The 21,744-nt window shown below is 40.8% G+C and overlaps 1 protein-coding gene across 1 annotated transcript; it reads right to left on the bottom strand.

The window, feature by feature from the left end:
* Window positions 1-1,966: 1,966 nt before the first annotated feature.
* dcn (decorin) lies at window positions 1,967-21,744 on the bottom strand. The gene is made up of 8 exons (XM_018685629.2): window positions 21,448-21,744; window positions 13,491-13,723; window positions 8,842-8,954; window positions 7,508-7,721; window positions 6,303-6,416; window positions 5,781-5,874; window positions 4,908-5,046; window positions 1,967-3,461 (listed from the first exon to the last, which is right to left on the bottom strand). Exons 2-8 carry the CDS (start codon window positions 13,702-13,704, stop codon window positions 3,261-3,263), a joined length of 1,089 nt encoding a protein of 362 aa, XP_018541145.1. The 5' UTR covers window positions 13,705-13,723; window positions 21,448-21,744; the 3' UTR covers window positions 1,967-3,260.

Below are 21,744 nucleotides of genomic sequence, written 5' to 3'. Positions count from 1 at the left end.
GAATACAAAACAGAGTAAGCTAATAATGGGTATTAGATATATGTATATTTTTATTTGCCTTTTATTTGTCCCAGCACACCTTTAATCATTAATTTATGTTTCCTCACACTATTTTATTAGTTTCCCCAATTTTACTCCCAACATCTCCAATTTATCTCACATTTCTCATTTGTGTTGTTGGTTATATGATAATAAGAACTGTTTATTTATTCTAGGTGCATGTCTAACATCAATGGTTAATAAAAAATAGAACAAGAGAACAGACTGTGTTGATGGTAAAAAAGGAAAGTTGAAAATAGACAGAAGGTGTTGTTCATGCACTGATAGTTCAACTGCAGATGAATTATTAAAAAGCATGTAGCAGGATAAAAAAAATGAAAAAAAATGAATGATGTCGTTTAACTCTCTTTAACTCACTTATTATTTTTGATTTGTCATATAGTGTTAGTGATGTTTACTAACACTATACTTAAGTGTAAGATGGGACAAAGTGAAAAAATCTAGCTTCTTATGAGCACTGATCATCAGCCGCCATACAACCTGCTTCAGATGTAGGTCTCAAACACTAAATGTCTCCAAGGAGTTCCATGTTTTTTTTTTCTTTACCTGAATAGTCCCATCACAGTCACATAAATGACTGAAGGACCATAAATCACTTGTGGCTCACAGGCCAGAAATGGTCCTTGTGCAAATATTTTTTTTAATCCCAGTCCACAAAACCCATCAATATGAATAAGAGGCTGCAGAGGCAACTAGAAGTGAATTCATCTTTTTTAAGACCCTTCAACCAAGTGTTTTTTGTTCACCATGGGACCTGAATGTGGTGGTATGGTGGCTTGGTGATTCACATTGTTGCCTCGCAGCAACAAGGTCTATTATTGAACCTGCTGTACTCTGTGGAGTTTGTATGTTCTTTCTGTGTCAGTGTGGTTTCCTTAGGGAGCCTTGGTTTCCTCCTACAAACCATAGTCATGGTGGACTGGAGACATCTGAGAAATTGAATGTGTTGTCTGTCTATTTGTATAAATAGATACATATATGTCTTGTAAATGTATACAGTACATCCTGTGATGGGCTGGTGACCTATCCAGAGTGTACCCTGACTCTTGATCAATGCATGCTGGGAATGGCTCCAGCCCTTATACGTAGTAGTGTGCGAAACTTGGGACACTATCATCAATTTAATTTACAGTGCTTTTTTAATTATAGCCAAAAAAGTAGCTAAAACCCATCTATTCCTGCAAGACTAATACCTGTAATATGCTGAGCAGTTGCACTTGATGAATGGCCCCTATGTTATAACTTTGGACACAGAAGAAGAATCTGACCTACTCTTTAACAGGAGTACAGTCACGATGGTGTGCTGTAACATCTGTGACTTATTGTTGCCAGATGACAAGAAAACAGTGCTTTGTTCAAGGAAACCAGATAAAGTGTCTGATAAAAGAGAAAATGATTGATGATGTTGAAAATGTTTAAAGCCAGATTACATTTAGGTGTATTATTTCAAAATGTAATTCTCATCTGGTCAGACTCCTTATGAAATATCTAAAATAAAATATCTTCTGTTTGCATTTTACTCAAAAAAATTCTTGCCCAAAAAAAAAAGGAAATAAATACGCACAAATATCCATTATAGACAGAAAAACTTCAAAACATTTGATTGAGCCAATCAAGGCAGCCTTTCCAGTCTTTGTCAAGGTTTTCTATCATTGATAGGTTCCTTGTTAGATGAGACACTTTCATGTAATGTTTCTTGTGTGTAAGGAATGGTGAAGGTTTCTCACCTGTTTCTCAGTACATTTTACCTGTGCCTCCTCTTGACCTTGTTCGCCAGGAAGCCGCTGCCCTAATTGCATTTGTGCTGTAGCTACTGGAGTACCATCCAGTGACTGGGATGCACAAATATCCGTGCACGTCATTGATAATATGCAAGCTTATGGTTATTACATCCATAAAAAACTGCTACTTTTTCCATTAGTATTTTTATTTTGTTCAGGACACCTTAGCTGGAGCCCCTGCTCCGGAAAAAAGAGGAACACCTTTGTTTGCTGATATATTAAGTCTGAGCTATGGTAAGTGCTTGTGCCTTTAAGCGAGGAGAGGTTTTTTTATACAGCATTTATATACAGCGTCTATACATACAACATTCACACCAACATGGGTGCTGTGGGCATGCCAGTCCACATACAGCCTCCAATTTTTCTTTACTCTTGAAAAAAAAAAAAGGAAATAAAGGGCATGGAAACAACAAGAGACATACATACACGCATTAACAAGAGATTCCTGAAAGCACCAAGTTCAAGTTGAAAGGAAAAAAAATAAGAGCATGCATATAAATCTTTGGGAATGGCTTCTGTTTTAAAACATACATGGTTTATTCTACATTTTTTAGAAGCTATTTTCACCTTGTTTTTTTTTTGTTTTTTTTTTAATGGAACAACATACACTAGGAGAGAAACAGGGGATGGAATGTGATGAAGAGAAAGTGTAAAAACACCCAGAACTAAATCAACACTGAAGTAAGCACAAGAAATCACAATGTGATAGAAGTCACTGTTGCTTTTATCTCTACTTGAATTGAGTACAATACAAATAGAAACTCGGAGTTCTTTCATGGAGTGCAGCGTGGTAATGTTACACTCTGAATGCTATTCCTAGTACACAGGTAATATCTAGTACATTCTAGTATACCAGTTGTTAAAGGTATTGTAAAACACAAGTTAACCCCTTGCTGCCTGCTCTACAGGCCAGCTTTCTTAAAAGTTATACAATGGATTACGGTTGAAAAATGGGGATTTAAAACATCTTCCACTGAGTGAGATTTCAAATCTTTTTGGTTAGGGCTCACCTCTGAATTTCAATTTGTCCTCTGAATGAACTGCACATATTATGTACAATGATGTTACAGCATGATTGTAAGAACATATTTGCAATGTTAATGTTTGCTAAATTGGTCCTATGAATGATGTGCTGTGTGTGAGAGCATCACCATAGTATGCTGGTGTTTGCTGTTAAGCTGTGTGTACTACTGTTGCACCAACCTCAAAGCTAAATAATGAAAATGATATGTTGTGTTTGAGGTCCATGTCCACTAAAGTTTTGAAATGAGTGCGTGGATTAATGACATCATTGTTTGTGGGGAGGCAGTGTTGGTAGGGGGTCAGTGTTGTGGGGCCGTGGTCAAACACGCACGCTTACAAAACTTTCACACACTCATTTACAAACACACACTTCCATGCAGATGTGCGCGGGACGCTCTACTTCTTCCTGTAGTTGCCGAGCTGGATGGCGGAGCGGTCGAAGACGCAACGGAAGGTGATCGGCTGAACTTCCCAGTAAGGCACGGGGTTGCTGAACAGGCTGATGCCAGAGTACATGGCCTTCTTGGTGTTGAAGCCAGGAGGACAGAAGTCCTCTGTTCCCACAGCAGCAATCTTGTTGACATGGAGGTAGACCACCTAGAGAAGGGATTTAAATAATGACAACCTTTGGTCACTGACTCGGACTTGGATGGCAATAATTTAGTTTTTCCAAAATAAAGCAGATAAAGAAGATAATGATAAGTCAGCAAATGAATAATAACAGCTCAAGAAAGCCAAATGGAGTTTTTTCCTCTTCAGGATGTAAAATAAGGATGTAAAATAGCATAGAGTTTTACATACGTACGAAAAGCCAAGGCTCATAAAAAGCATATATGAACATAAGAGTGGCTAAAAACATCATGCAGCTATGCAATATGTTTGGTGAACAGCTGCCTTCATCATGCACGACTGAGAGGAGGGAAGTGCCACAAACTCACAGGGACAAACAATATAAGGCTAATTACAGCTAGCAAAGCCACCAGGTCTAAAAACAACAAACTATACACTGAGAATGATCATAATGAATTACAATAGGCATAATATATAATGGAACATACAAAAAAAATGGAAAGATCACAAAAACATGAAAAACTAAACATTTCATTAAAGTCCCTTTGGGTATGTAGTTCCTAAAATAAAAACCTTCCTGAGCACCTGCTTTCAGTACAACCATGTTGTAGTCTCTTCATGGAGGTTTGACGTTCTTCTGATGTTATAGTATTTGTTTTTTAAATTCATCTTAAATTCAGCTTTATATTATTTGTATTATTCTGTTTTTATAATATAGAAAATGTTGGCTGTTCTATTCAAATATTCCCACATTCATATTTAAACCATGTGTCTTCTCGGCTATTGAGTACTACAATGTACTGGGAGAAACTTCACTTTAGTAACGGTGCACAACAGTGAGCTATTTCTCCAAACTCTTAACTGGATCATTTCTTCCCTCAGTTTGGTTTGTTATGTCTGCTGACAATGTCATTAAAATTTGGGCGCTCACAAAATAACTGCAAAAAGGTGGTTGACAGGTGTACAGAGCTGCAGTTCATTTGGAATGAATACATGATCACACTCTACTACAGGACATCACCCCAAAAGGTTATATGGGGATGGGATTGATGCAGCAGTTACTCAGGCTTGAGAAACCTAATGAAATGATGAAATTAACTTAAACCAAGTTAAAGTTAAAGGGCCTGGAATCAGGTCTGTTTACACTCCCCCCTACTTCCAAAATCTGTAATACTATAGTATGACAGGCTACCAACACCCTACTCAATAAACAAACTAAATGAATCCATGTGACTTTTGTTATAGAAGCCTTGGTTGACTTGTAATTGGACAGTGTGAACCTAAACAAACCAAATGCAAAAATGCAGCACAGTAAACTTTTCCAGCATGGTTCCTATCAGAGAAAATGACCTGTGTGTGATCACACCATAAGAAAATAAATAACATAACTATAATGCTCGAGCAGAGTTAATTTGCTGGAACTAAATGGTTGCAATAACAATCCTCCGGCGATGTTGTTGTGAGGTACCGTACCTGGATGTACTTATGGTCGGGCAGGCCGGGAGGAACGCTGGTCAGAGCGTTGTTGTCGAGGTGCAGCTCTCGCAGGTGGGGGACGTTAGCCAGTGTGCCGTTATCCACAGAGCTGATCTCATTGTAGCTCAGACCCAGCCTGCGAGAAAAATCAGCACATGGATGAGACGTGGAGATGTGCAAATGTGTAGAGGAACAAATGAATGAGCAGAGAAACTGTGATACTGAGATCAGTGTTTCTCGTGCTGTCAAAATTCTCTTTGGCCATTAAAATACTTTTAAAAAACCAACAGGTAAACATACTCTACTCATGCTGAAACAAAGCCATCTTTGTTGTAACGTGGTAATTCATCTTTTGGCACAGTCTGAACAGTGATCTTATAAACACAGTGTAACCAATTTTATGGGCAAACCAGTTATTTTGATTATCCAGAAACTACTGTTTGGGTCTTACATTTTGTTATTTAGTTAATCAGATAAGTGGTAATGCCAGAACTAGCTTTCCAAGTAAAGCTGATACATGTCAAACCAGAAAATAAAAACACAAGACAGCATGAAAGACTGAGATAACATAAACAAGAGGAGAAATAAGTGAAGTTTTAAAGCGAGACTCTGTAACCTTTGAAAGGAAGTAACGCAAATAACACGTTCCACTTACGAATGAAGAGCTGAATTTATCAGCAATAAATTGCAACGTGCTTCACACCACAATCATACTTGGTCCAGTATGACCAGTAGCTTTTAGCAGTTAACTTAGCTAACTGCAATTGTCCCATCAGGCACTGTTCAGCAAAAGCTACACAGTCTACCTTTAAAACTCATATGGTGAATATGGATTCTTGTTTTTAAAAAGAGAATCATGATTTTGAGTACTTAGCCAGGTTCTTCAGGCCTTTGAGGCTGTCAGCTGTCAACTTGGTGATCTTGTTTGAATCCAGGTGGAGCTCAGAGAGAGAGCTGGGCAGACCTGGCAACCCACAAGACAAGGATTACCATCAGTGACTTAAAACATAGTTATACCTTTGCACCTCTGCGGCTTATATGAAGCCGAGAGTTGTAGCAATTTGCGATCTTCAATTTCAAGCAGTGGCTATTTCCAAGTATGTCAAATCAAATTATTTTGCCAAGGCTTCTCATTACATGTATCATTTTACTAAATACACTGACATGTTCCCACCATGAGATATGATAGTTTTGAATAACTATGCAGCAAAGTTTGTGTCTTTTTTTTTTTCAATTTGAGCCCATTGTTTCAGTGTAGACTTAAATCCAGGCATGCAGTCTTTTGATAGAAGATGGTTGTTTTTGGTTGAACCTCACTGGATAAAACCCGGATTAAGCCAAATCCCCTAATTTAGGAATTATGTGTGGAAAACGATATCAGTGTTACTGTACCTTTGGGGATTTCTGTGATGTTAGTGTCTGCAATGCGAATGTAAGAGACCCTTTTCAGGTCAGCAAAGGCACCGCCTTCAATTCCAGCGCTCTTCAGAGGGTTGGACCCGAGCTCTGAAAAAAATTTAAAAAATAAAAAAAAGTTTGAGACCACAGAAAGGAGAAGAGAAAGCAAGAGAGAACAGCAGTAATGGATCACGTCTATGAAGTTAATTCCCCTCCCGGTGTTTTACGGGAACATAGAGCTGAGTCATGAATAAACAAAGACTTGGGCAGGAGAACAGTTTGTGTTTGCAATGCAGCCTTTCTCCATGCCAGATTCCCAGATTTGTCACAGCGGGATCATAACTCTCATATCACTTGCATTTTAATTGAGTGAATACACACTTTCTGCTTTAGTTGAGCAATGACACTGTCGCTTTTTAATTTGCGGAACAGGAAGCTTTACAAGTCAGAGATAAACTGTGGAGTTTTAAATCAGGTCTTTGCAGTGAGACAAAATGAATCAAACTTTATCTCAGGTCCTGAAAGACAATCAGCTACATACTTGTTGTGGTTACATAAGCCTCTTCTTCCAAAATGAAAACGGACCTTGTACTTTATTGATATATAAAATGACTTAATTAGGTTTACATACTCCACAGTAAAGGCCATTACAGCTATTGATGTGCACCAGTGTAACCTGGATAATGTTATGTGTTCACATACACTTACTTTCAGCATGTGAGTGGGTTCATTGTGTTTCTTGCAAACTATGTACCAAAACAGCAGCTTTGTTGTGCTTCATTTTTTCAATTAATCTTAAAACCAAAAAGAATTAATCTCTGATCAACACTGAACAAAGCTTGAAAGGGGATCTTTATATGTGTGTTTGTAGAAAGTGCAGCAAAGTCTATGTGTCACCTCAGAGGAGGACTCTGTCTCCCCTTCTTGACCAAATAATTCCAGGAAATAGGGAGGCCTAAGATCAAAACTAAAAACTGAATCATCATGTTGTTTGCTTGTCTGAGCAGGAACTTTTTGTTCCTAGGAGCTAAATTTAGACCCTGGTTCTTCTAGTTCAAACAAAGGTACAGCTCCTAAAAAGGTGGAAAAATATGTACCATCCTCTGTCATTCCTCCTCCAACTGCTTGTGCTTTCCAAATAAATTCTCCCATACTTAAACAAATCAGGAAGTGTTTTTGAAAATATTTATATTACATACCCATGACAATGACATGGGACATGCCCTGGAAGGAGGCCTTTTTGATCTTGGTGATCTCGTTCTCGTGGATGCGCAGCTCCTGCAGGCTCTTGGGCATGTTGGCTGGCACGTCCTTTAGCATGTTCTTAGACAGGTAGAGGCGCTGCAGCTTGGTCAGAGGGCTCAGGGCCTTGGCATGGATAATGGTGATTTTGTTGTTCACCAGGATCAGAGCCTATGAGGAGGAAAAGCAGGGAGATGAAATGCTGCTTGGTGTAGTGGAGTTTTTAACACTTCAGGTTAGTGAAAACACTGCATTAAAAGAGTCAATTCAAGGAATTCAGTCTGGCATGAAGCATTTAATGCACCAGTGAAGTGGAATCAAAACTAGTGGTATTAGTTTACAGCAGTTGTTTCCAAATCCAGTCTGCTCTTGTTTAAATTCACATCAGTGTTTAACGTTCTGTTATTATGGAATTTGAACTTTATTTGAAACTTTACACCTTAGTGGCTTTCACTGTCATTCCACTTCAACCACTCAGAAACATTCATTGCTACAAATGCACCATGGGACTGTTAAAAAATGCTGTTCTTTCCAGATGAGATTCAACAAAAACAAGACATTTTGAGCTGAGCAGCTGTTTGACACTCCAACCCGGTGCCTGCTCTGTCAAGATGGATGGCCAAGTTCAAGGCCTCTTATGAGTTATCCCCAATGCATTTTCAGAGGAATCTCACTCTTGCTGTTCCACATGATATGAGTCAGTGTAAAGTATGTGGTCTATTTCCCTTGAGAGGCCAGATACATTACAGTGGAAACGGCCATGGCCGTCAGACAGAGGTATTTATTGCAAGTGAGAAAGCTACAGGAGCTCAGAGGTGTGAGGCTGTGAAGCTGTTAGGCCTGCGGGTGAATAGTTTCCATGCACCTGGAGACGGGGGTGGGGAGATTCACTTTCTAGATGGTAAAGCTGGCAGGACAAAAGTGTTATCAGAGGCTAAATGGAGGGGGAGGAGGAAGAGAGAGTTTGGGTGGAAGGTGACGTGGGGCCCATGCTTCATGGTGAATGACTGGGTTTTGCTCCGTGAGCTGCTGTTTTGACAGTGTTTTGGCAACACACTTATCAAAGCTGGTAATAATCTGCAGACAGGCACATATATATAAATAGTTATAACTTCCTCCCAGGCAGCATCCTGAAACACTTTTCTCTGGTTGCATGGGGATCATCAAGTTTTCATATTGAAGAGGGGTTGTGGTAAGTGTATTCGTTACATAAGCACACACGTTACATAACATTAGGAATTATACACAGTGAACAGACACACAGCTCAGATGGAAGTAATATGTCTCTTACATGCAGTCCTTTGAGATTCTTGAAGTCATTCTCCTTGATCTCAGTAATCTTGTTGTTCTGCAGGTCGAGCAGAGTGGTGTCGTCAGGGATATCCCCAGGAACTGTCTTCAGACCTGGCGGTGAATTTTTATGAGACATGTTTTAATTAAATGTACAGTACTGTATGTGGGTTAGCAGCATCCAAATGCAATAAATCTTTAAGAATGATGGATGGTGGAAAACTAAGTTTGACATGAGATGGTGACAGCCCTGGTTCAGGTGATGAGAGGTTTACCACACTGACCTCGACAGGAAATGGATACAAAATGGCTACTGCTTGAGCATAGTTGGATTCTTTGATAGTCAGTTTATGTCTGACTCTTGCAGATTCAACATTGGAAAGTCACAGTAATTTTGAAAATGGGTATTTGATTTTGCACAGATGTTATCGAAATCCAGCATTTAACTCGATGGCTGTTGATTTTCAGCTTAAAAAGTAACTGTGGCAAGCTAATTTTATCAGCTGTCGCAAGCTAGCGTGAGCCAATGCTAACGCTTAAACTGTGAGTTGCATTTCATTGCTGAATCATTTTAAAATGACAGCCCTGTTTAATACTCTTAAATATACACATAATGGCTACATTCATAAAAACTGAAACTGAAGCTACATTTTCAAGGCAAAAACAAATCAGTCATGGTTCTACATGAATACAAACATTTCTGCCAAAGTTAAAACTGTTTCTATTGAGAGATGTCTTGCTTTTCTTACAAGTTTGAAGTGGGCAGGCCTTTGCTGGAAAAAGGTGATGTCACATATTTCCATGAACCAATCAGAGTTTTTATGAGCATCTGATGACAGTTGTTTGGTTGCTTGCTTTTGCTGCTGGCATTGTCAGTCAAGTGTGATCACACAACACCCACACGGCTCTGACTAACGCTCAGAAAGTCAGCTAATCTACTTAAACTAGTGCCTAAGGGTGTTTTTTTTTTTCTGAACATAAACATTGACTGTTGTTGTTTGCTGAGGTGTAATGCTATAGAGAAGTACTTTGGATTTAAAATAAAGTTTTCAGGGACTTTAAGCTCTTACAGCTATGGACTGCACATACTCAAACAGACAGAGAATCCAATTTGGAGGAGCAGGAAACAGTAATGGGATTTTACAGTAGCGACACTCTGAAATAGCAAGGTCTTCTTTGTCAACAAAGCATGCTACATAAAGTCTCAATGATAGGGACTTATGCGGAGTGGGGTTTATGGTGACATTCCAAAGGAACCAAATAACTGTTTGATGTGCTCCGAGGCACACATGGTGGAAATGGACCTTAAAACAAATTTCCTTTGGAGTAAGTAAGCGACTGCATACCTGGACACTGAGCTCACACTAAATCATTTTGCTTGGACTTTAGCATGGCACGTCATGGCTGATGTGACATAGAAAATGGCATCTGAAGTGAAAGACTGTTTGGTTGAGTGGACTGCTTTTAAAAAAACTGAGAGAAAACAGCTGGGAGTTATTGCGTATGCTCTTATGCATCCGTGGCAACACAAAAAATACACCGAGATTCATAATGCGCAGTTTACATTTCAGAGGAAGAGGCGTAGAATAAACTGTTTAACAAAGAAGCTTACACTCCGTATCTCCAGTCCACATACATATGTCTGGACACATTTTGTCTTAAAAGCTTGTGACGACTTCTGTTCGGCTCACCCAAACATTACTTCCAGCTAGGTTTGCTTTTCTGTCAGCTTTTCCAACTCGGGAGTGGATGACCCACAAACCATCACAGCTGTTTGTGGTCACTGCCATCATTACAGCACCATACTGCGTACCTCTATACTTGCACACACATTCTTTTTTTTAATTGTTCTTCTCTCAGACTTTCTCAGCCTTTGCTGCTTCAGTTTTTACTATTCTTTTTATCATCTGTTCCACATCTTTATGGAAATGCAAACCAAATAGCTGGAATACTCTTCAGCAGACTTTTTCTAGCCACTGTTAACAGTTTAAATGGGTCTGTTATCGTGAATGTGGCTTCACTGAGAAGTTACAGATAAAGATATGTCATATGTCAAAATGTACAGAAAATTATTTTATTTTTTAATGGCGCTTTCTCAAATATTACCCAGATTTGCTCAGTAAACTAAAGCTTAGAAGCTAAATTTTCACCCCAGATTTTATGCATTTATGTATTAGCTCCTGCTTCCTGTGACAGAAAATTAGGAAAACAATGGGTGGAAAATGCAAATGAGCTGTTCACTGTATTGTTAAATTAAAAACGGAGTGACATCCAGTTATCAGATCTACTCCGCCACTATAGCTTTTCAAATACTTGGTCAGATGGAAACAAAATGATTAGCGCCACATTAAAGATTCATGTGCTGATGACAATAACATGAACTGACGAATTGGTATAAATTATTTAAAAGTCATGTTCCAGTCAGCGTCTCGCTTTTCAGCTGATCGCCACTTGGCAGGGAGAAGAACAGCAGAACTGGGACGTTAGCTCTCGCTCCCACTATTATAGTCACTATTAATCACTCCATTTTAGAACCAAGTGATTGGGATATCAAGCAAATGATTACTTTGGACTGGGCTGGACTCATTTTCAGCACTTCCAAGCATTAATGACAGTGTTTATGTAATATCCTCTCTCCTTGTTTGGCGCTGTGACCGGGCAAGACAAGTTGATCTGGCTGCATCATCATTCGGAAGTGTGGGTAGAGATGACTACACACCTCACACGGTCACCGCACATAAAATAAATGTGCTTTTAATGAGAGAATTTGCTGAATGTGGCATAAGGGTAAAACTTTACATGTCTAACCAAGAACAAAAGGCTGTTGTTTTAGTCCATTGATCAGCAAAACCTCTTTCTAACAGAACTGGCAATGTAATCACAAGTCATTTTAACCTTAGGCTAAATTTTCTCTCCTGAATGTTTTATCTGTCAACCTGCCAGTTGCAAACTCACTGAGAAAAATCCACATCTACAAAAGCTAAAGAGCACTTTGGGATGGTGAGCAGACTCTTTCAGCCTTGCTCGGGCCTGCATGTGTGCATGTGTGTCCAAATATATACATATGTTTATTCCTGTGTGTGTGTGCATGTGTCTGAGTGTGTGTTTGTGCGCATGCCAGCGAGTCTGGGGAACAGATGGAAGCTTGGGGCCAACATTGCTGATGCAGAAGTTGAGAATCCAGCCATGGAGCTGCATCTCTTGGGGGAAAGTGCTGCTGCTGATGACTGGGGCCCCGGCTGGAGCACTGATGTAATGGAACCAGTCTTTTCCTGGACACCACTCTCTCCAACTGTCTGTCTTTGACTGCCTGTCTGTCGCTCTGACTCTTCAGCCACCTGTCCATCTGGATTTGCCTGTCTGTATTCTCTGATTACTCCTCACACCTTCTGTTATTGTTGTCAACTGCTAACTCAACCCTCTTAAGCTTACTAAGTGAGTGGTTTTGAGCTGGTTATGCCTGTCTCTTTTAATTTTATCCTCCCATTTTGTCCATCTGTGTCACTCCCCCTCTCCTTCATCTGTTTCCTTGAAGTTTGTGCCCCTCCCTTTGCAAACAAAAGCAGAGCCAAAAAACTATCAAACCCAACTGCAGAGCAAAGCAGTTTTATGTAATATACAAGAATAAATGAGGTCAGGGACTTTTCTTTGACAAGGTTTGTGAGATGACTCAAGCTCTTGTATATGCTATACATCAGATTAGACAGAATTGATAAACTCTAAACATCAAAGATGACAATTGAGTAAATTGTTGTGACTGTGTTGAAGCAAAAAGCTGACTGAGTAATTGTAGTTTGGGTGAATAACTGTTACATTGAGAAATACATTTTGGAACATTTGAGGTACTAGGATTTGTTCAGGACTTTCCAGGCTATCCTTTAATCTTCACTGCTGTTAGAGAAAACAATTTGCCCAGAGAGAGCAAATGGTGTAATTGTTACAGGAAGTGAAATAAGACTCACATCTGTAAGCATTTAACTTATCATCACTGGTGTCATGTTCTCTGGGGGACTTCACACTAATGCAAAACATAATCCACCCCTCGAATGACCCCGTGGGTTTGGGTGGATGGCGGAGACGGGTGGGCTTGTAAAGTCAGTGTCTTTTTCTGCCCTTAAAAACCAGTAATGTCACTCAGCACAATAAAAGTACAGTAAAACTAGCGCAGACACCCATCTGACCTCAGCATCTGACCCATTTTAGTGAGCTCAGCTGGTTGGAGGAGCCTGTATGTGGATGAAGAAAATGGATGTGAACAAGAGGCTTGTGACCTCACACCGGCCAGTATTAGCAAGAGATGCAGTGGTTAGCACAGCAAGAAGGTTCTGGGTTCAAGCCCTGGCTTGCCTCAGGCTTTTCTGTGCGTTCTCCTTCTGCCTGTGTGGGCTCTCTCTGGGTATTTTGGTTTCTTCCCACAGTCCAAAGACATGCAAGTGAGGTTAATTGATTACTTTAAATTGCCCACAGGTGTGAATGGATTTTTGTTGGCCCTGTGATAGACTGGTAATCTGTTCAGTGTGTACCCCGCTTCTCGCTCAATGTCAGCTTTAACCCCAAGTGACTACTAGGGTAGGCTCACCTCTAACCCTATAGAGGATACACTGATACAGACAACAACTAGATGAACCCTCAGTAGATGTCACGTCTTACCGAGGTCAGAGCACTGGACCACACGAAGGTGGCACTGGCATCTGAAAGGGCACTTGGGTCCAACGGGTGCGACAGGCCCAGGCATGACTACATCTGGCAAATCAGGCAGACCCGATCCCACGTCATCCATCATGAAGTCTAGGAAACCAGACTGGCGGAAGGGCAGAGCCCAGCAGGCAGTGACCAGGAGCAGAGAGAGACAGGCCGACCTCATGGTGCTGTTAACGGGGAGCCTGGAGGATGAGAGGACACGCAGATCAAAGGTTTGGGTGGATTCACTTTGAAAATAGTCAGCCTATGATTAGTTTTTAATCTGCTCTGTATAATTATCTGTTACTGATTTAATGTTATAACCGGAGGGAAAGTAAGCAAAGAGAAGAGGGAAAATAGATTTTCAGTGATTCAAAGACAGACAGGCGGACGGAGGCTGGATGGAACAAGAGACAGTGATTGAAGTCCAGAGAGGCAGAGGGCAAAGGTGAGACGGGGAGGGCAGGGGGGAAGGGTCTTGAAGGTTAAACACTTGGGTGTAACAATTTAGTGAGGTTGGTCAAATAAGCTATTTAACTGGTGAGTTTTCAGCAGAAGGTGAGAGGTGATAGAGGAGGGGTTGGTACAAAGCCAAATGAGAAAATTATACAACATGACCTTGTCAGAAGGGACAAGGGATACTTGGTGTTATTAAGGAATACAGAGCAAACAAAAACACTTCTGTTCTTTTAAATCAGATGTACCCTGATTTATTCAAACCATTTATCTAATATTTTTTAGCTATTTTCACCATTCAACTATTACTTTTAGCTAACTGTACTTTTAGCTGGTTATTTCAAACATAGCTATTTATTCAGCTAGCAAAAAGCTCTTGCACCAGCTTTTTTCTGGTAAAAAAAAGTAGTTTGTAACCACTCTTAATCATTGTACGTAATGTTCAGGTGTTACAACCGACTTAATTAAGATTCAGTTAATTAAACTTCTCTAATTTGAGCTACTCTACAATCTTCCACGTACAATCAGAAACTGTAGAGGCACCCCATGTTGGGAATCACTATACTAAAAGATTCACTAGTAATGTGTCCTGTTGTTTCATCATCAAAATTTTCCTCCAAATTGATGATCTGTGTAATTTACTTTTACAACAGAGGAAGATGCAGCATTGGCTCCTGAATAAGTAACATCTGCATGAGCTTTTACAGTAATACACAGGGGATACATCGTGAGACATTTCATGGCTGCCACTGTATACCGCTGTACTACATTTTCTATCCTAAAGTAATGAATCACAGTGATCATTTGTTGGCCAAGCACTTTATGGTGTCAGTGTGTGACAAAAAAAAATACAACAAAAGAAGTGAGCATCCGGAGTCACTGGGAGAATCCTGCTTCCTTATGCAGTCGTCTATTTTGAAACACAGCCACAACCTATTTGACACATATGCGCACTCTCTCTAACTCAAATCCAATGCGGACATCCGCACAAACTCCCCGACCTTTTACACAGACACACACACATATATAAGTCTCAAAGACCTAGCAATCTGCTTGTCATGCATAAAGCCAAAAGTTGCTCCTTCCCTCTTTGTGCCACAATAATTGAAGGGCGGATTTGAGCCACAGCTGCTAACAAATGATTTGGGAGCAGCTGGCCTGCAGCAGACCTTGACCTTAACATCATGACCAGGATGATGAAACTGACCCAAAACCAGCGGTTGGACAGAGACGAAAGTGACTCTGGGCTGGTGTATATGTGTGCCTATGCATGATGCTTATGTGTTGTTTAACTTCATCCTTAATTCTAAGTAAAGAGTTAAATTCATGTTTTTAAGTGTATTGAAGCAGGTGCACATGTACATGTACATTTATACGTATACATAGCCAACTGTACGTGTGGAAAGCAATAGAAGCACTGTTCAAATCTTTCAGAATTTCTCTAGTGGTCTGTTTCTGTGAGACTAAGAGAGAAAGCAAGACAAAGAGATGTGCTGATGTAGTGTAAATCCAGGTTAGGGTTACATCAGGTCATGGGGATCACGGCTGAGAATGACTCTCCTCACAAGCTGTAATTATAGTCCTTGTCCACAAAACAGCCACCGCTTTGACACACTGTACAGCTTCAGTCCAGTGGTTACAGTGCTTGCATACAGTATGACCGAACTTGAAATCACTTCTATTCAGAAGGGACCTGTGCTGGATAGGATATCTCTGCCTCTTAAATGTTTCTGTTTCACTCTTGCTCTGTTGCTATGAAGTGGAAAAACCTGAAAAACACTCAAAAGGGTGATTTCATAAGTCGGCACTTAGAGCCTAGAATTGTGTCACATGGATGTTTAACATCTAGATGCAGTTTTTCCACTTGGAAACATGGAGTACGTAGTGTAGCTGGGAGGCACTGAAACAAAGAGCCCTGGTCTGGACACACAATAGATCCAGAGGACACGTTGTTCTCATCTCTGACACATTGAGTAATCTTGGCTGTGTCAGGCTCTCTTATCTAAGCGCAGCTGAAAGCTCAATCCAACGAAAACCTTGTCTGCAGACTTGGCAGGAATGTTCAAGAGTCTTTTTGGATTTAAGGATGTAAAGCACTCCTGGGTCAAATAGTGCTTGTAGATGACTTTGATGGTTTATTTTATCCTGTTTAGATGCCAGATAGGTTGGGCTTGTCCTGTAGTATGATACATTCATTGCCAATACTGGAAAGTATTTGTAAGTCAGTTTATCAAGCTTTTCATAGTGGTACTCATGTCGTGAACTCCTCACATCTGGCACGTCTCACAGGCTGGAACATTCAGAATTATCTACAGAGCCAGTGTACCAGCTCTGTTTGAAGGAATAGCAATGCACTCAAAATAACAGAGCTTTCACTGCTGATTACTGAACCTTATCTCCCTGCCTTGACCCACGGCCACAAGCACATAAACAGATATACATGCACATGTGCATTTGAGCAGGGTTTCAGATGGCTCTCCATGCATCCCACCATCAATCCATCAACCTTTGTCCATAAACATTTCAGCAGCTTTTAATGTGAGCCAGACTGGAGAGGACGAAAAGAGAGCAATCGCAGATTAAACTCTGGGAGCAGTTAATGGCTGCGTCATTAGTGCAAAGACAAAGAGTTACTGCTACTTTGTGAGTCATAATCAGACCCAGGAGTTGTTGATGATGGGTATAAAACAAGATTTTGAAATAAAACTAGGAAAAAGGAACATAAGATTTTCAGGGATTATCGTTTGGGACATTGACTAACAATTTGTGACCGCAGTGGCAGAATAAACTTAAAGTGGTATTAATGTTATTGAGTCTGGGGATTTTGGATTTGGAACTGGTCGGCTGTGCACAGTGGAAATTTATGGCCTTGTATCGATATAAGAGTAATGAAATAATAGGTAGATGGTCATCCAAGGTCTGTCTGTGAACATGAAGGTCACTCTAAATTCAAACAGAACACATGTTGCATGAGACAACCAGCAGGATGTTGCATGAGACAACCTGCTGTGCCCCAGGCATCAGTTCTTTCATTACCAGTCCGCTCTGATGTGTCCACAGGCCGTGCAGGATGGCCTGCTCCACAAGGATGCCCCCACCTCCATACACACACACACACACACACACACAAACCTGAAGAATCTACTGAAGACACAACTCAGGCTACTCAAACAACACATGCTGGAACATGACTTGACCATGCAAGCTGTACATGCAAGGGGACATTTCAAATCCCTTTGAGATGACTTAGGAGATAAAAACCATTCAGGTTATCATTTTCACTCTCACAGAGGAATCCTAGTGAGCACACCATGCTGGAAATGAAGCCTTGATGTTACAAAAGGTTTAACTTTTGTGCCCTGTAGCTTGGAAAAAGTGATGACTTTTTCAAACTGATTGCCCATTGAAATAATAGTTACAGTGGTTTTGATATTTAGCTTATACCAACTGTCAAGTGTCAACATTTGTCTGCATGAATGCATCTATATTCACAAAGAGCAACTGGATTAAATTGTTCTCACCATAGTTCATTTCATAGTGTGTCAGTTCAGTGTGGCTTCATTCGGGGAACGCAGCCAGTATCACGTCGTAGCATGGCTCTAAGCCAGTTTACAAGATGAAAATGGGACAAGCTTTATTCATAAGAAGTAGACTGACACTAATCAGTGCAAATGTGGCATTAACTGGTACGCAATCAGACATAATGGATTTTTAAGAACTGCGATAGAAAAAAAATGTCATGGTAAAAACCTTCAAACAAATCTGAGGCAAGACAGGAGGTAATTCTGAGGTAAAAAGAAAGTAAACACCACACATTGTTCAGTTTACAGTGTACACATACAGCAGTGAACACTGATGGATCTGGCCATTTTATTTTTGACCTATTTCTGAAAAAGTAATGTCTGACTTTTTAAAAACAGGATTTGCATGAGGATGTTCGTGTACTTGGAAAGTTTGTAACATAAGCCATGTCTCTCTGAACCTTAGTCACTGGTGAATCAGGAAAAAGATTAACTTTGCACATTTCAGGCAATAGCTGGTTCAAGGCTGTCCAAAGAGTCTGAAATGACTTTGGATGGTCAGCAGATGCCTGTTGAAGCGCTGCACACAGACCTATGGTATGTATAGAAAAAATGTATCAGGAAGTAATAAGCATAGGCAGCTGTGATAAAGTTTAGTCTGTATTTCCAGAGGATTTCCAGTGTACCATATCCCAGAAAAGGACATGTGGTAAATGGTACACTAACCATCTCTATCTTCATCTCTCGTGTCTCTGAAACCTGTGATTCATCATCCTTTGTCTGACAGAGAAAAAAGGGGCGGGGGTTCACATTTCCTGTGGTGGCGGCATCCTTGTCAATTCTCCTGTCTCCCTCTTTTGTCTCATCTCTCTCTCTCATCCCTCCCTCCACTTTCCCCCCCAAGTCTGGCCCCAGCATTACTAATGAATCCCAGACAGGAAGCAGAGCTCGCATGAGGGAGTAAAGTAATTTTCCCTCCTCCCTGCTTTTGTCACTTTCTCCTCTTTGTCGCAGCCTTTCATTGGAACTCTCAAGCTTAGAAAATCAATAAGATAAAACGATTACCACATCAACCAAACTTTACAAATCTTTCACTCAAACGTCTGCAGCATGAAAGACACAGATTAGAGCATCAGGCATCGTGGTGTTTGGATTTCAGCAAATCAAACCATGTTGTGATGAAGTCAACAATATAAAGCAAACACCGACTACCATCCCACCCTCCACCCATCCGCTACCTCCCCCCTCCTGTCTAACTCTCCATAGGTCTGTGACTCCCCTTGCAGAGCGTCTGTCAGCAATGAATCACTGGAAGGTATTTACAAGGCCACAGGACATTTAAAACACGTGTGGCCCTTTTAACCCACCAGCAAATGAATCTGAACTCCCCTCCCACATGGTTGCTTAAACACATATGCTCAGACACATACATATGATTGATAACAAAAGCTAAAATGTAAAAGATAATGCAACTTTATGAGCTTTTCCTTTGGCATCAGCCTGAGGAGTCAGTGGTCATTATTTTCAGCAAATGTCTGATACTGTATATCGGGGGATTTTTGTGAGTGAGAACATGTGCATCTGAAAATATGCAAAGACACAGCCAAAAAACAGTTTCAGAGCCAAAACATTCTTGTAACAGGAGTTAGGCCAAATGAGTCTTGTCTGGAAAATAGCCGTCCATGGTCCCATGTATGCCTGTATGGGAGGTTTTTGGCTTCAAGAAAGCCCAAGGCGCTCCCTTTAAGCACTACAATCAATATAATTTTTTTTAAGCAGCAAAAATAAAAAGTTATTATTGAAAGATCATTTTAGGGTCTCTTAAGCACGACTGTTGTAGAGAGCCATAGCATGAGAAAGCCAGCAAGTGGTTAAACCACATTTCAGCTGTTCCATGAGAAGAGCTGTCGGCCTGCCATCAACCTCAGTCCCATTATCAACAGTCTGCGCTGCACAGACGTGGACGAACTGCCCAACCTTCTCTCCCTTTCTTCTCTTTCCATCTCCTCCTCCCATTTTAAACTCTTTCCTTCCATCCCTGACTTCCCTCCCATAGCTTATGGTATTTCTCTCTCTGTCTGACCCTTAAAACTTTGGCCAGAAAGACTGACATGTGGAACTTTCTGGTATTCTAGTGAGCAAGGGGGTGGGGGGGTGGGGGGCTTCATGGCTGATATCCATTCAATTCCATTGTTCTATTGCTCTTTTTGACCCAGAGAGTTGAAGTCCAGATGGAAAAAATGCAGCCCCGGAGTGCAAATCTGGGCCTTGTCTCCTCCAAAGCTTCCGTTCACTCATTCCTGGTTCAAATGCTAAACATCTGCTCAGTTCAACTCAAAAATATGAACTAGTGAGGCACTTTTATTGCTCTGAGTGTATTTTAGTATAGTGCTTATGCTTCTTATAGCCTCCATTCTATTCTGAGTTCCACTTTTCATTCTATTTTGTTTGTCTCAGTTTTTCCCTTGTTCAGTTTCACTCCAGTCCACTCAGTGCAATTCAGTGCAGCTGAGCCTTATTAGGTTTTTTCCCCCTTGGCAAAAAGGATGTAATGAGTTAGCTGAGAGTTGTGTGGTGGCTTGCCGGGAAGCCTTCAGACCTCTCTTTGATAGAGGAAGCTGTACCATTACGGGATTAATGGCACCGTGCGTTGCCAGGTACAGCTTTTTTTCATCTCCTCTTCAAAGCCTCTCACTTTAAGTTGCCCCTAGCAATTTGGGTCCTGTTCTGCTCCTGTGAAAACACAGCAGCGAATGCCACAGTGGGCAGAGAAGGTTTATATTGAGGAGTAACAGAGCTGCGGAGCAGACAGATAAGAGATTGGGGTTAAAACAGTCTGGTTGCAGTCTCAAATGAACTGCTGAAATGGAAAGTGAGAGAAGCACCAGAAACAGCTTTTCCAATCAAAGCTTTGACAAACAGTAATGGGCTGAATCAACACAAAGAAATCCTCATTGTTGTTTCAGCTTTTTTTCCCCCACTCATTTCCCTGTAGACTACCCAAACGCCACAGGGTGAGAAAGAAAAGAGTGAAAGAAAGCTAAACAAAGAGAGAAAGGGAGCAAATGAATGTAAAAAAGTTGAAGCAAACAACTTATACCATCCCTCTTGTCTTTCTGTAAGCATATCAGTTCAAATTCACTTCATGTAAAAAACGAACACACTTTTGGATCTAACTTGAGGAATGCTGTTCCATATGGGTTACATCCAAACAATCAACAAACAAGTGTCCAAACACTTCACTTGGTCAATTGCCACAAAGAGCAACACATTAAAAAAAACAACAAAAACTGAAAATCGAAACAGTAAACTGAGAAAATATCACATGGCACTCAGGGTGGTGGATACTTTGGAGACTAACAGTGGGCCAGAAGAATAAGGGTTTTTTGGCAGAGGAATCAGGTACCAGCATCAACAGCACCACCACACCCCCTTCCCTAGCCGCTGCTCTTTTCACTGAGCTGTATGCAGATTGGACTGGAAATGATTAAGGTCTCTCATCACAAAGCCAAGAAGTGCTGTGGGAACAAGACCTGGCAAAATATCTGGAATATACACAACACGCACAGACACACACACAAAGGCTGCAGAGAGAGGTAGAGGCAACATGATGTGTGAAGAAGTGAATCAAGTATACTAAAATCATTCTACCCCCCAAAAAAGACAGACATATGCACAAATGTAACAAAAAACCCAAGCAGTCCTTTCATAACATAAAATAATATCATCAGCAAATAACGTGGCTTTTAAATCATGAAGAAGAGATTATAATAGATGCTTGAACTCATGCAGAAAGTCACAATCCAACAAAAACTGAGTCACCCTCTCAAGACTTCTCTCCCTCTTTAAAAATTAGTCCAAAAGTGAAATCTATCCGTTCATTCCTAACCTCTGTTCATCCATTAATACCCCTACTCCTCTCCTCTCACAGAATTAAAGGATTAACCTACCTGTTCTCAGTAAAAGCAAGGCAAAGAGAGCAGAAGTGATCTTGACTCCCAAAATCCAGTCGAGTGGGGGGATGAGACTGTGAAGTGGCTGCGAGGGCCTATGGGGTAATTGGACTCAGAGCGCGTGCAGCCAAGATCAAGCAGGTGTGCTCTGTCACAACAAGGGGAGGAGAGAGGGAGAGAGAGAGAGAGGGCAAGAGAGGCAGAGACACAGAGGAGAGAGAGGGGAGAGAGACAGAAGGAGGGAGGGGTCCGACCGCCGAGCTCCTCTCAGGACCGAAACAATTGGTGGAGAAC

Source organism: Lates calcarifer, linkage group LG18, assembly GCF_001640805.2.
Source record: "Lates calcarifer isolate ASB-BC8 linkage group LG18, TLL_Latcal_v3, whole genome shotgun sequence".
NCBI classification, from domain to species: Eukaryota; Metazoa; Chordata; class Actinopteri; family Centropomidae; genus Lates; species Lates calcarifer.
The sequence above is the reverse complement of the archived record's forward strand: the minus strand, read 5'-3'. Positions and strand labels throughout refer to the sequence as shown.